We start from the raw sequence: 12,517 nt of genomic DNA, 5'->3' as shown, positions 1-12,517 counted from the left end.
GTGACCAAAAACTTTTTGGTATGGATAAAAATTCACAAAACCCTTTGTTCAACAGTTTTGCCTTTTTTTTGGAGAGGGGAGAAAAAACATCTTTCCTGACTGTACCTTTGAGACTTTGTAGTGCTGTCAAACAAGGTTGTCTAATCTGATTCAAAACTAGGAGGGTTTCTCCTCTGTTCAACTCTCCACACTGATTTTGAAACAAAAAGCCTCATACAAGAAATAAAATGGAGTCCACAAAATCTTTTGCACAGGATGCCATGAAGCATGATGGGAAATATTGTCACGGTTTAAGAAATTTTTCTCAAATAAGTGCTAATTAGGATGACAGTCAACTAATATGGCAGAAAATTTATGAACAACACAAACATCCAAAGGTACATGAACAACAACAAAGAAAACAAGAATGATCTAAAATTTTGAGAAAGGAGTTATGTCTGTTGTACAGCAGAAAAAACACACTTGACTGTTACACAGCTAAAAATGTCTAATGTTTCAAAGAGGAGATGGTGAAGGCAGGGTTCAAAATACTGGTTATGTCAGTCAAAAAAACACTGAATAGTCAATTTTAAAAATTTTCTTTCAGCATAGTGGCTGCTAGAAATAATTTGCGAAACAAGTATCATCTTGGAGAGATCCCCATTTGATATTTGTAAAAGAAACGGTCTGGCACCAATCATGCAAAAAGCCTTGTGGTGCCTGTGTTCATAATGACAAAAATCCACTCCAAATCCAAGTGTTGGGGCTGACCCTTCAGCAGAGGACATGGGTCATTAGCTCATCACTGATTTGTTTCAGATGGGGAGGAAATTTCAACCTTGCTGCTTTCCAAAGCCTCTTTATTTTTACCACTTATTTTACTTATAGGAAACACGTTGTTTATACATAAGACACCAAAAGAAAAATTGAAATAACCACTCACTCCTCGCAAGGAGCCAAGATTGTGGACAAGAGTGACAAACCCAGGACTTAATGGCATTAAAGACAACATCCTGTTCAGGGAAGAGGTTGGTGCTATTTGGGAAGGGGCTGGAACTGGAAATGCCATTAGGCAGGTGCAGAGAGATGGGAGCAGTATTTCGAACCCTGTAAACATCAGACTACACAGTGACCAGTGTATGTACATTGCTTTCCAGAGCATTAAGTAAGAGTGTGTTAATGTCATCAGGAAAAGAGTCATCCGTCAGAGCTAAGGACCAGGACTTTTCAGAGAGAATATCTGACGTCAGAGACAGAGCCTCCATCTCAGCTAGAGGGATCTAAAGGGAGAAATGATTAAACATAAGAAACATAAGGACACAAATCTTTTGGAAAAGAAAATTAAACAAAGAAAAAAAAAAGTATCATAATCTAAATACTTCTAGACACCAAAGCAATATCCCTGCAGTGGGAGAGCTACATCATACACATTGTTACCAGGGACAGAACATTAAAGAAATTAAATATAAGAAGAAATTAAAAAAGGAGTGGGACATTCATACTTTAGTGCTTACCAAGGATCCAGGAGAGGGTTTAAAACCATACACTAATGCTAGCATTGTATTTTGTGGTTCTTCTGTCCACACGAATAAGCACAAGTAACACTGCTCTCATAATAGAGAGATTAATCCTCTTGGCTGTGATCAAATACAAGGGGTTTCAAGATCTGATTTCTCTGAAGTTGTTTCCCCAAGGTCTGATTTCTCTGAAGTTGTTTCCCCCAATAACCATCCTGGTTTCTAAGATAAACTTGTTGAGTCTCCAAAGACTCCCCAAGAACAAAGCCATATTTTTGGGTGGGGTATGGAGCGTGCCTTTCCCTGTGCCCCAGGGAGGCTGCAGGGACCACTTTCCCCCAAGAGGCAGGTGGGACCCCAATTCACTTCCTCACAGATAAAAGGGCACAGGGAGAAACTTAAAACTTTATTTTGGTCAGCAAACACCTTTCTGGTGCTTTCAGCTCATTTTGGCTGGCTATAAGCCAGTGACACCAGTGGCACCAATAACTGACCTTCTAAAACAGCCAAATGCTTTTTTCAGCCCCCAAATGCCCCTCAGACCTGGTCCCAGCTGTCTCCTCTGGCGCTGAGAAATCCTGACTTGGGAATTGGCTCTACACAGCCACGCTCTCGCTTTCATGTGTCTTGTGCACATGGATCCCCACTGAACACATTCAAACAATCTATGAATGGCCTTATCAAATCATTGATGAAGCTCTCTCCCCAGACACAGAAGTCTTTTTATAAGAAATGTGAAAATGTCACTTCAGATTTTGGAGGAAAAAGAGGGGGAAAACAGGACAAGCGGCATCTCCCCCAGAGCAGCAGTTCTGCTGCCAGGCACTGTAAGAGGGATGTCACAGACATCTTTTGTGAAAAATCCTTTCTTTAGGATTTTTCTCCCTTCTGAGAAGCTGTGGCCTCAGCAACAAACTGTAAACAATGGTTATCTGCTGCTGTGGAATGAAACAGGTGGATCTGTGATTGGTCTCCTGTGGATGTTTGGATTTACTGACCACTCATGGCAGAGCTGTTCTCGCTTTCTGCCAGGACACAGACCTTTGTTATTCATTCATTTTCTATTCTTAGCTTCTGAGGACTTTTCTCTCTATTCTTTTTAGTATAGTTATAATGTAAGATATATCATAACATAATAAATCAAGCCTTCTGAACATGAGGTCAACATTCTCGCCTCTCTCTTCATCCTGCAACCCTTGCAAGCCCTGTGACAGAGGGGGTGTCTGCCCTGCAGCAGGCTCAGTTCTCCCCAGATCCCCTCCCTGGACACAGTGCTTGTGACACCAGGAATGGCATTTCACCAGGTAACCTCCAAACCCGGCTCATGCTCGCAGGGGCTGCCTGCTCTAGCTAAGTCCCAGGTGCTTCCTTTTCATTTCTCACTGTGCATTTTTTTTTGCCATCTTCTGTGCTTGAAAAGTCTTTCAGCAGCAATAAATCTTCCAAGAGAAAACAGAGAGGCCCAGATCTCTTGCATCGAAGTTGTCAAAGGACTGGGTTTTCTCACTCTTAGAAATGGCAGCCGCAGGATGGAACAAACCCAGCGATGAGTGAGCCTGGAGAGGCTCAAAATTCAGCTGAGATAAGTAAGAGGGACAGACTCCTCTCATCTAACCTCAGCTCTGATATCTCTTCTAGCACACTTATCTGCTGGCAAGGGATAAGAGAGATGATGTGGAGCCCCCGATTTAATATGAGGCTCCCCTAAAAGGCATCACTGTGAAGGCTGCCAGCCTTAGGACAGGAATCCCTGAGAGGGACCCACCAGCCAGAGCCAGGAAAAAGCAGTCCAGCAGCATGGTGGACTCCAGCAGCTCCTGCCTGCTGGAACTGCCCTGCTGGGAGCTGCTATTAATCAGGTTGCTTTCAGCAAGTCCCTGCGCTGCTCTAAATTCCTGAGTTGCCTGAGAACATGACAAATGGTGTGAACAGAAAAGCCAAAATGTAAACAAAACATCACCCCACTTCAGCCTTCCTAAATCCAAAACTGAGTTTGAAGCTGTCAAAACATTTTGTTGGAAACACCTAACTGATTTAGACCAGTTTTAATTATAGACGGGGGGTGGGGAATGCCTAAATTTTAAAAGAAAAAGCCATTGCAAACTGGAATGCTGTATTTTTTCACTACAGAAATGTCAGAACAAACCCATTCTTTTTGCTGCAGCAGCACTTTCTGATGAAAAATGTTGTGACAAAACATTTTCAACCAGCTCTCACTGAGTTTCCTACTGACCCTCTGTCTTCCCTGCCAAAGCTACAATCTCTATTCCTCTGGCAATTATTAGAGACAACCACTTCCTATAGCTTAATAGACCCTGGGATGCAATATGGAGCAATCAGAGGGAGACATGTTATCCTGCTATATAAAGATCTGCAGTAGGATTTCATTTTACCTAAGCTTGTTCCTTTCCTCTAATGAACCATCAAAAGTTGGGTAATTTAGAGTGTCAGTGAGCTCATAAACAAGCACACTGATTTAACATGAAGACTTCTGCTATTTTTAGACGACGTTGAGGGGGGAGAGGGGGGAATAGATCAAGAAATATGGAATTTGCTCAATTCCAACTGCAGCAAAAAATAGGCGTGCTTGAATTGCTATCATGGTCACTGCTGTCTTTTAGGGAAAATATTTGCTCTAAAGAACAATGCACTTTTAAAAGTAGGTATTTTATTCTAGGAAATAAGTGGACTAATTTTAAACAAGCACTGTCTGCTTGAGAAAGCACTGGAGCACACAGTTACTTCTGTGCATCATTAAGGGCTGCCTCCCCTCCCAAATTCACTGGATCAGAGATGAGGATCTAGTTTACAGTAACCCATTTGCAAGAAGGCTGTTTAGGAAAACCTTTCAAAACTGGATTTTCATGAAGTACAAGTAGGCACAGAACACAGAGATCATTTGATGAACCCCACAACTCAGGCTCTGCTCTGAGAAAACCTCACACTGCAGGCTCTGCAGACATTCCCTGACATTGCTGTGGAGCCCTGCTTAGGAGCAGGAACCCAAATAGAAGAACCACACTGAAGGACGGAGATGGAATTTTGCACATTTCCCCTCTAACACCCATGAACTGTAAATCCCAATGAAAAAATTCTTACTGTGTTGAAAGGGGAAAGGGGAAGTCCGAGCATGTTCTCTTCCTCTTGCATTGATAGACAACATCATCTACTCCCACAGAAAAAGCCAAAGTGACTTATGCTTCCCAATCCCTGTGACTGCATTACATAAAGAACTTTAACTTGCTATTAAAGGTCTCAATCAAATTGAGTTTGGATGGAGACTTTGCAGGAAATTAGGAATATTAACCTGGTTCTCAGAGTTGTAATATTCGGGAGCTGGGAGGGCATAATGATGGCACACAGAGCCTGACAGGTTGTCCATCAGCTTCAGCTCTCCTTCCAGAGATTCCTGGATCAGCAGTGATATGGTATCAAACAAGTGCCTTTCCTAGGAAGGGTGGTGTATAGCATGCAGAGAGAGAGAGAGCAAGCCAAAAAGAGAGGAGGAAAAAGGCAAGGGATGGAGACAGAAAGAAAAAAAGGACAGCATATCAAACCCAATGAACAAAATGAGGGGAAAAAAATAGAAGGGGGGGGAAAAAGGTGGAAACATTCAAGGAGAACAGCAGTAACAGGAACAATGGGACAGGAGAAAAGGAGAGAGAACAGTGCAGTAATATCATGGTGAGCAGAGACAGCTTTCCCAGACATTACAAGAGATGGGGCAACTGCCCCAAGACCATGGCTGCTCCCACCCGGGGCCCATCTTGGAGACAATCTCCCTCTCATCAAACATGGCCAGTCATTTCTGGGGGCTGAGCAGCATTTTTCCATTGGTGCTGTCAACTTCAACAGGACACTACGTGCTGCAAGACTTCTACACACATGGTCCATGCTTTTGAGCTGCAGGACCTAATACTTGACACCATATCCAGAAGGCACAGAAATGAAAATAACCTGACTGAAGAGAAGCTGAGTGTCCTGTCCATGGAAGCTGCAGCTGAGCAGGATGGACACAGGTCACTAATTCACGTGCCAGACATGGGCTGAGGTGCCCCCAGCACTCTGGCCAATGTTAAACCAGCTGGCCACAGCACTGGGGTTGTGCAGAGCAGCGACTGGCTTTTGCAGGCAGCAGGGCAGTGATTTCAGGGTGCACCTTCCATGTGGGGAATGCCCAACGCATACAATGAGATGAGGACCAGCGCTACAGTCAAACAGCACACAGCGCAAAATTCCCGGGAATGAGGCAAGCAAAAGAGCATGCTGTCATTGCAGGGCTGTGTCCTGGGAGTTGTATTCCTCTGCTACCAAGCTCAAGCATCAGATTTGTCCTGAAGATTTTGGTTGGGAAAATAAATAGTCAGAATAAGATCTTCGGAGGTTTTTGAGGCTTCTGTTTGAGGGAAAGAGCAAGAAACACACTCTGAAGGTTATTACTGGAATAAACCCCTTCCCAGGCCGCCTTCAGAGAGGGCAGGTTTAACAAACTGCAGAGTAAGGGTATCATTCGGACTGATTTGTCTCACAATTTTGCAATTTCTCTTTTTTGCCAGTTTCAGTGCTGGTGCAGGACAACAAGGCTGAGGACAGTTTGCCAGAACTCTGCTCAACACATACAGCACCAGTTGGGATGCGTTGTTTCTTCCTAGAGGATTCCCCATAGGGCCCTGAAGTCCTTTTTCCTAAGCCAAAGAGCAGCTTTGGACTCTATCTCAGACATCAGAGATTCTAATGGCACCAGAAATTTCCAGTAGCTGAAATTCACGGTGAACTGAAACAAAGATTAAGCGGGGATTTACTCTCTTTCACCCTTGGACTAAAAATCATAAATTAGTTTTTCATGCATTAGAATATGCATTAGTCTACCCCAGGCTGCGGCCAAGATATGCTGTTGTGAAATCATGATGTAATAAAATGAGGTCTGCAGAGAGTTTAACCCAATCTGCAATCAGCTAGGACTAAAAAAAGGCTGGACTGTATTTCCTGAGTAATTTCAGCTCAGTGAACTCCCAGATAACTTGTCTGGGGCTTGATCTCACCTCTCATTCCTCAAACTGAGTCTTCATCCAAAAACTGTGCTTTAGGGAGACATGGTGCAGCTCGTAGTAGCTCCCACATTACACCTATGTTGCTGCTAGTGGGAGTTCTGCCACCAGCTCTGGTGAGCTCAGGTTTGAGTCTCCTCTGCATTATTCTACTGTTAAGAGAATTTTTTCTTACAAGCCTGACTGTGGGGATGGATATTAAATTGAGGTTACATAAAACAAATTTAATACTGAAGCAAAGATTAGCAAGTTTTATTCCTCTTTTATGTTGGGGCTCATGGTCTGTATTAGTAAAGCAAACACATTACGCTCATCATTTTGCTATCACAAAGGACCAGTCAAAACTCTGAATTAGAGTAAATTTGGAGCTAGCTCTGAACTCTGTAGCTTGAGCTGACCTCCAGAGTAAATTGCAAAACTCTTTTCCTCCAAACAGATGCATCAAGGTGGACTGGAGACTGCCTGTTGTCTGTTCCCTGCAGCATTGGCTCCCAAACCACAAAAGCGTCAGCAGCAGACAGCAGGGAATACAAGCCCAGAACATCTGGTACACGCCCCTTCCACTACCAACTCATGCAAGTCTTCCCCAACAAAAATGCAGGTCAAGCACTCCTCACAGAGAATCTCACCGTATGATAAGCGAGTGAGAGCTGAGAATCCATCTTGATTTGCATGGGATTGGTAAATCCGCTGGGGTTCTCTGGTCTCTCTCCACTGGTGGTGCCTGTCCACGCAAAGATGTTTGAGGGGCTGTGCTGGCCAGTGCTGATGGTCTTCATCTCCATCTCCAGTTCTGCTTCAAGCTCTGCCTCCTCCTTTGCCTCCTTGTTGCTCTCCTCCAAGTGCTTCATGAGCACCGCAATCACCACATTCACCAGGACAAACTGGGCTGTCAGCACAAAGGAGACGAAGTAGATGGGGGAAATGACGGTGTTGTAACAGGTGGACTCCTGGTCACAGTCACGCAGTGTGTCCTGGAAACAGGGGGGGAATGATCACAGAATCAGCCAGGCTGGATAAGACCTTGGAGATCCTCAAGTCCAACCTGTCACCTAACACCAACATCAAACTAAACAATGACACTAAAAGATGGAGGGATGTGAAGAGATTGCAGCATGAACCACAGTGGGTTCTGCAATGGGTTGTCCTTTCATGAAGAAAACTGAGAAGATGTGGCAAATTTCGCATCTAGAACAGCAATACACTTGCTGACAAAAACTTAACACTTACCTTCATTATCCCATTCCAGTTGTCTCCTGTGGATACTCGGAATAGTGTCAGGAAGGCCATCCCAAAGTTCCTGAATGTGGCATGCCGTCCCAGCCCCTCGCAGGGGTGTGTGTCATCACACTCTGTAAGACCAAGCACAGCTGTGAGACCCTCCACTCCAACACCATTCCCACCCCTCCCACTGGCACAGGAAGACTCACCAAGGTCTCCAAACAGCTCCACTCCAAGAGCTGCAAATATGAAAAACAACAACATGAAGAGAAGGCCCAGATTTCCCACCTGAAAAGAGAAAAAGAAATGGGGGGAAAAAACACAAAAAAAAGAGAACATTCATTGATGTTTTTTTTGTTGTTCCAGACCTGTTTCTTGCTGTATTCTTTATTCCAAAACTTAAATTGCTTCAGGGCAAAAATGACCTCAATGTGGGGACTGAATCTCAGTGCTTCGGGAGGGAAATGTGATTCTCTAATGACAGTAAAGATAAAATTATTAGCATTCCTCTGCACAGGAAATGAGCTGTGGGCCAGAAGAGCTCTGGTTTGATATGGCAGTAGGTTACCTGTGGCAGCGCTTGCATCACGGTGTCCAGAAGGGCCCTCATCCCCACAGCCATCTTCAGCAACTTCAGCACTGTGGAAAACACATTTGCAGTATGGTAATGGCAGCATTAGCACAGAGGCACAAACTCAGTCCCTCTCCCAGGAGCCACAGATTATAGGAAGAGAAACATGAAATCTTGTCAAGTGTTCTCCATTAGCTGCTACAGTCCTTGGCCTTTTTACATCATTCGTTGTTGCCTGGATACTATCAAAATCCCATGAATAGCAGCATCACCCACTCTGAGACTTGGAGAAAGCGTTATCACTCTGCCTGGCTCTTCCTTCCCCACTTTATCTGTGTTGGACTCATCTCCTTCCTCTGGTAATCATGAGTAGTTCCTTTCCCAGCCCTGGGGCTACTTTCCCACTTCCATAGGCTACCCACTTTCGTACATGATTCACTGAGGAATGATTTACACATCTCTTCCAGAAGGCTGCATTTCCAATTGGAAGCTGCATGTATTTTTAATTCTGAAAGGGATCCAATGCACAGAAAACCCACTTTTCACCCCTCTTGAGACAGCAGCATCTAATTTCTCCTCCAGCTCCTTCTCTGCTTAGATGAGGGCTGTAATCAAAACAATTCTTCCTCAGAGCACAATACCCTTCAGGAGGGCCTGGAAGTACTTCATTAAGGGCCTGAGCACTCACATTTTACATCTTCAACATTTGGTCCTGACACCTCCCTGTTTTGAAAAATCACCTTCTTCAATCCCTGAAGAAGCTGGCTCCCTGACTTGGGAACACGTCTGAAGGGACAGATGGGTACAGTGTGACAAGGCATGCTTTGTCACCAAGCGGTGTGATGTAAAGCCTCATGGGAATTTAAAATTATTAGATGCTCATCTTTTAAAGCCAATGTACTCAAGCTTGTATTTTCTAATCCCTGTTAGAGATGACTTTGATTTGACTGGAGCAATTTTCCCAGGTACATCTCTGGGAGTTACTGCCACAGCTACTTCTCCTTAATTTCTAAGCTCTCAGCCTTCAAGATCTCTTAAGGCAGAAACACATGGTCAGTTGGCTCAGCTTTTTGGCTCCTTGCAAGTATTTTTCCCCATTGTTCTTTCATTTGTTTACAGCCTGTGATGCCAGAAATATGCACATCATGATGGGGATGTGCCCCAGGACTGTTTCTCAATGTTTAACTCTCTCCTGGTGCCAACCACATACCTCAAGCACAAGTAAATTCTGCTTTATCCCTCTCACCTCGGGCGATTCTGAGAACCCTCATGATCCGGATAATTGTGGGGTTAATTGGTAGTGAAGCATTCACCTCGATCTCTTCCAAAGTGATGCCCATGATAGACAGTAGCACAATTGCCAGATCTAATTGGTTCCATCTGGAGACAACAAAAAGTGAAGTTTAACATCTACTAAGAAGCTGGCAATGGGAGGCAACCTGTTTCACACGAATTCCAGTCATTTCAATGGTTTGAAAACTCAAATGAATCTGCAGTATTTTTCTGAGGGTATTATATAAAAGCAGTGATGTTATGAAATCATTATAACTAATACATCTCATCAGAAAACCAGCCAATTCCAAAGATATCCTTGACTGAGGGGAAAGAGGAACAAAAGCTGGGAAGTTTTTTACGCAGAGACTCCAAACCTCAGGAGAGGCATTGTGTTGTCTGTCTAGCCACTTCTAGTCATGACATTTGTGGACCTCGATGTGAGATCTGCCCCAGAGAGAACAGGATCCCATGTCCAGTCCTTAGAAAAAAAGTTGCGTTGGTGAAAGAAAGGCCCCAAGGATTTGTGCCAGTCTGGAGAAACTGTTAATTCCAGCATGGACACACAAAATGTGGGGACAGGGATGGAACCATCCACTGGTTGCTGAAGGGCTCATGTGAAGGCCTGCTTAGTACCCTGGTTTTGGTATTAACATTGAAGAAGACAAAAATGGGAGAAAGATCCACCAAGGACATAAGATTTGTGTTTGTGAAGTAAGACAGTGAAAATCTAAATAAAGACTACAATGTCATTTATTGCTTCTCATCTGCATTAAAAAGAGGTCCTTTCTTTCTTTCTTTCATGTTCACTCAGGTATAGATCCTTCCTCTTACATAAATTTTGTCTCTTCAGCAGGTTCGCTTGATTATATGGACATGCAACTGGCATGAGAAGAGAACTGGCTGCTTGGTGGAGATCTGTCCCTCCTTCATCTGCTCCCAAGGGCCAAAATGGTGCAATCTCACTCCTTGGCCTGCACAACCCATCCTCCAGCTTACATCCCATGTCTCTTCCTACCCAGCCCTCAACCAGTCACTCCAAAAAGCCTTCATACGTGTCAGACTCACGGAATGGGCCAGAGCATGGGAATTCAGGACATGGAATGTGGGCAGCTCTCCACAGAGCCTGCTGCTCACCTCGTGATCACAATGGATCTTTTGTTACCTGTCTTGGAAGAAGCGGCGAAATCCAAAGGCAATAAGCTTGAAAACAGATTCCATGACAAAGATAACGGTGAAAATGTAATTGCAAATCTTCAGGGCTTCATCAAGAACCTGGGATGTGGACACAGGACTGGGGTTAGATGTTAGCTCTGCAGAGGTGCTTTGCTGCCTCCAAACCTGACTCTTGAGTCATCAGTGAGCCATTACAGTTAAAAGTCTTCAAACACGGGCTCTCTCTGATGAAAAATGTCCTAGGGAAAATTCCCAGGGATTCATGGAGTACACTCGCTGCCTGGTGATAGAATCTCAGGAGGGGCTGACATAGGCCCAAGGCACAACTCACTCCCCTAGCAGCAGCACAGCCCCAGCTGGGATCGCTGAGGTGCACAGAAAGAGCTGCTGCATTTGCTGCTCTCAGCAGCACAAGACCTCTTGTGCTTTTGTCAGAGAGCTGAATTTCATCCCACTTGTCCATTTGTGCAAGTGCTGGCCAAATGGCTCCTTGGTGACAGCCTGGCATTACTTCTCTCCTTGAGCTTTTGGCAAGGAGCGCAACAGAGGGATGGCATGCCAGGGGAAGCAAGTGCCTTGCATTTTCCTCTGCCCCCCTTCCCTCTGCAAGAAGTCAGTCTGGTGTTTAATCCAAGTGCATCCTGGCTGGGACAACTCTTGCACAGTCAGGCATTAAGCTACATCAGAAGTGATTTCATCCCCAAAAGCCTCACTCATGAAGGAACACTGTGGTAGCAGCATCCTTCACAGCCTCTTAAGTATTGTGCGTTGAATTTCTCCCTGCTGGCAAACCGGATGGTAATAACAATGTCCAGGGCAGTGTTAGGGAACAGGGAAGATGTGCTCACAGACCAAATCCAACATTTACCTATCCCTGAGTGGGAGAAATCATAGCAGAAGGAGTTTAAGTCATGTACTCTGCCTTTGTGCTACAGTTTAGCTTCCAGCATCCATGGACAAAAATCACCTCATGTGACCAAGAAGCACAAGCCCAGCTGCCAAAGGAAGCTGTGGCTCTGAGCAAGCCTCCCTGCCATACTGCAGGGCACTTGGGCTCTGCAGCAAATGAGCACATTTAGCTGGCAGAAGCAGATTTTTCTCAGCAGCTCTTTACTCAAGCCACCTCTCTGCACACTGCAGCATTCCCTCCTCTCCAGGAGCTGCAGCATTTCCATCTGGGGTCTCATGCCCAGGCCATCCTGCTATATCCAAAAACCAACCCCTTTCAGCGCCAAGAAATCACTAGTTTGGATATAAATCTCTTTGGTACATTTGGCCTTCAAATATCTTCAGGATCCCAGCCATCCATCATCCAGACTAAAGGGATTTCCATACCCCAGTTCAGCAGGACTCAAGCATGTGCATGACTCTGACCATGCTGTCAGTCCAGCATAACCCAAGCTTGGACTTACTAGCCAGATGCTGCATACCAGAGGCTTAGACACAAAATGTTATTTTTCTAAAGAAAAAGAAAAAAAAAAGCCTGCCCAACACTTCTATAATACAAGGGAAAATGTAGCTGCAAAGCAACTGTGGTAAGACACGTGCCCCAGAATGACTCCAGCCCAGACTCCTTTGCCAACAACCTGCTTCATCATCTAATAACTGAACCATGCAATGAGCAGAGTATTTAAAGGTGACCTGGACAGAAAAAATAAATTGGGCTAGCTGCCTTTAGCTTTTGGCTTATGATAGAGTGGAGAATATTTCCCCCTGCCCCTGTCATTTGCATG

The 12,517-nt window shown here is 44.6% G+C and overlaps 1 protein-coding gene across 1 annotated transcript in view; it reads right to left on the bottom strand.

The window, feature by feature from the left end:
• Positions 1–12,517, bottom strand: part of CACNA1G (calcium voltage-gated channel subunit alpha1 G) — a 144,346-nt gene that overhangs the window by 9,611 nt on the left and 122,218 nt on the right. Inside the window, exons 30-37 of the mRNA XM_059485667.1 lie at positions 10,774–10,883; positions 9,583–9,716; positions 8,334–8,404; positions 7,975–8,053; positions 7,775–7,896; positions 7,174–7,518; positions 4,804–4,944; positions 1,125–1,259 (exon numbers count right to left, since the gene is read on the bottom strand). Coding sequence (XP_059341650.1) covers positions 1,125–1,259; positions 4,804–4,944; positions 7,174–7,518; positions 7,775–7,896; positions 7,975–8,053; positions 8,334–8,404; positions 9,583–9,716; positions 10,774–10,883 — 1,137 coding nt within the window. The remainder of the gene's footprint in view (positions 1–1,124; positions 1,260–4,803; positions 4,945–7,173; positions 7,519–7,774; positions 7,897–7,974; positions 8,054–8,333; positions 8,405–9,582; positions 9,717–10,773; positions 10,884–12,517) is intronic.

The sequence above is a fragment of the Ammospiza nelsoni genome, chromosome 19, assembly GCF_027579445.1.
Source record: "Ammospiza nelsoni isolate bAmmNel1 chromosome 19, bAmmNel1.pri, whole genome shotgun sequence".
NCBI lineage: Eukaryota > Metazoa > Chordata > Aves > Passeriformes > Passerellidae > Ammospiza > Ammospiza nelsoni.
Note: the sequence above shows the minus strand (reverse complement) of the source record. Positions and strands in the feature narration are given on the sequence as shown.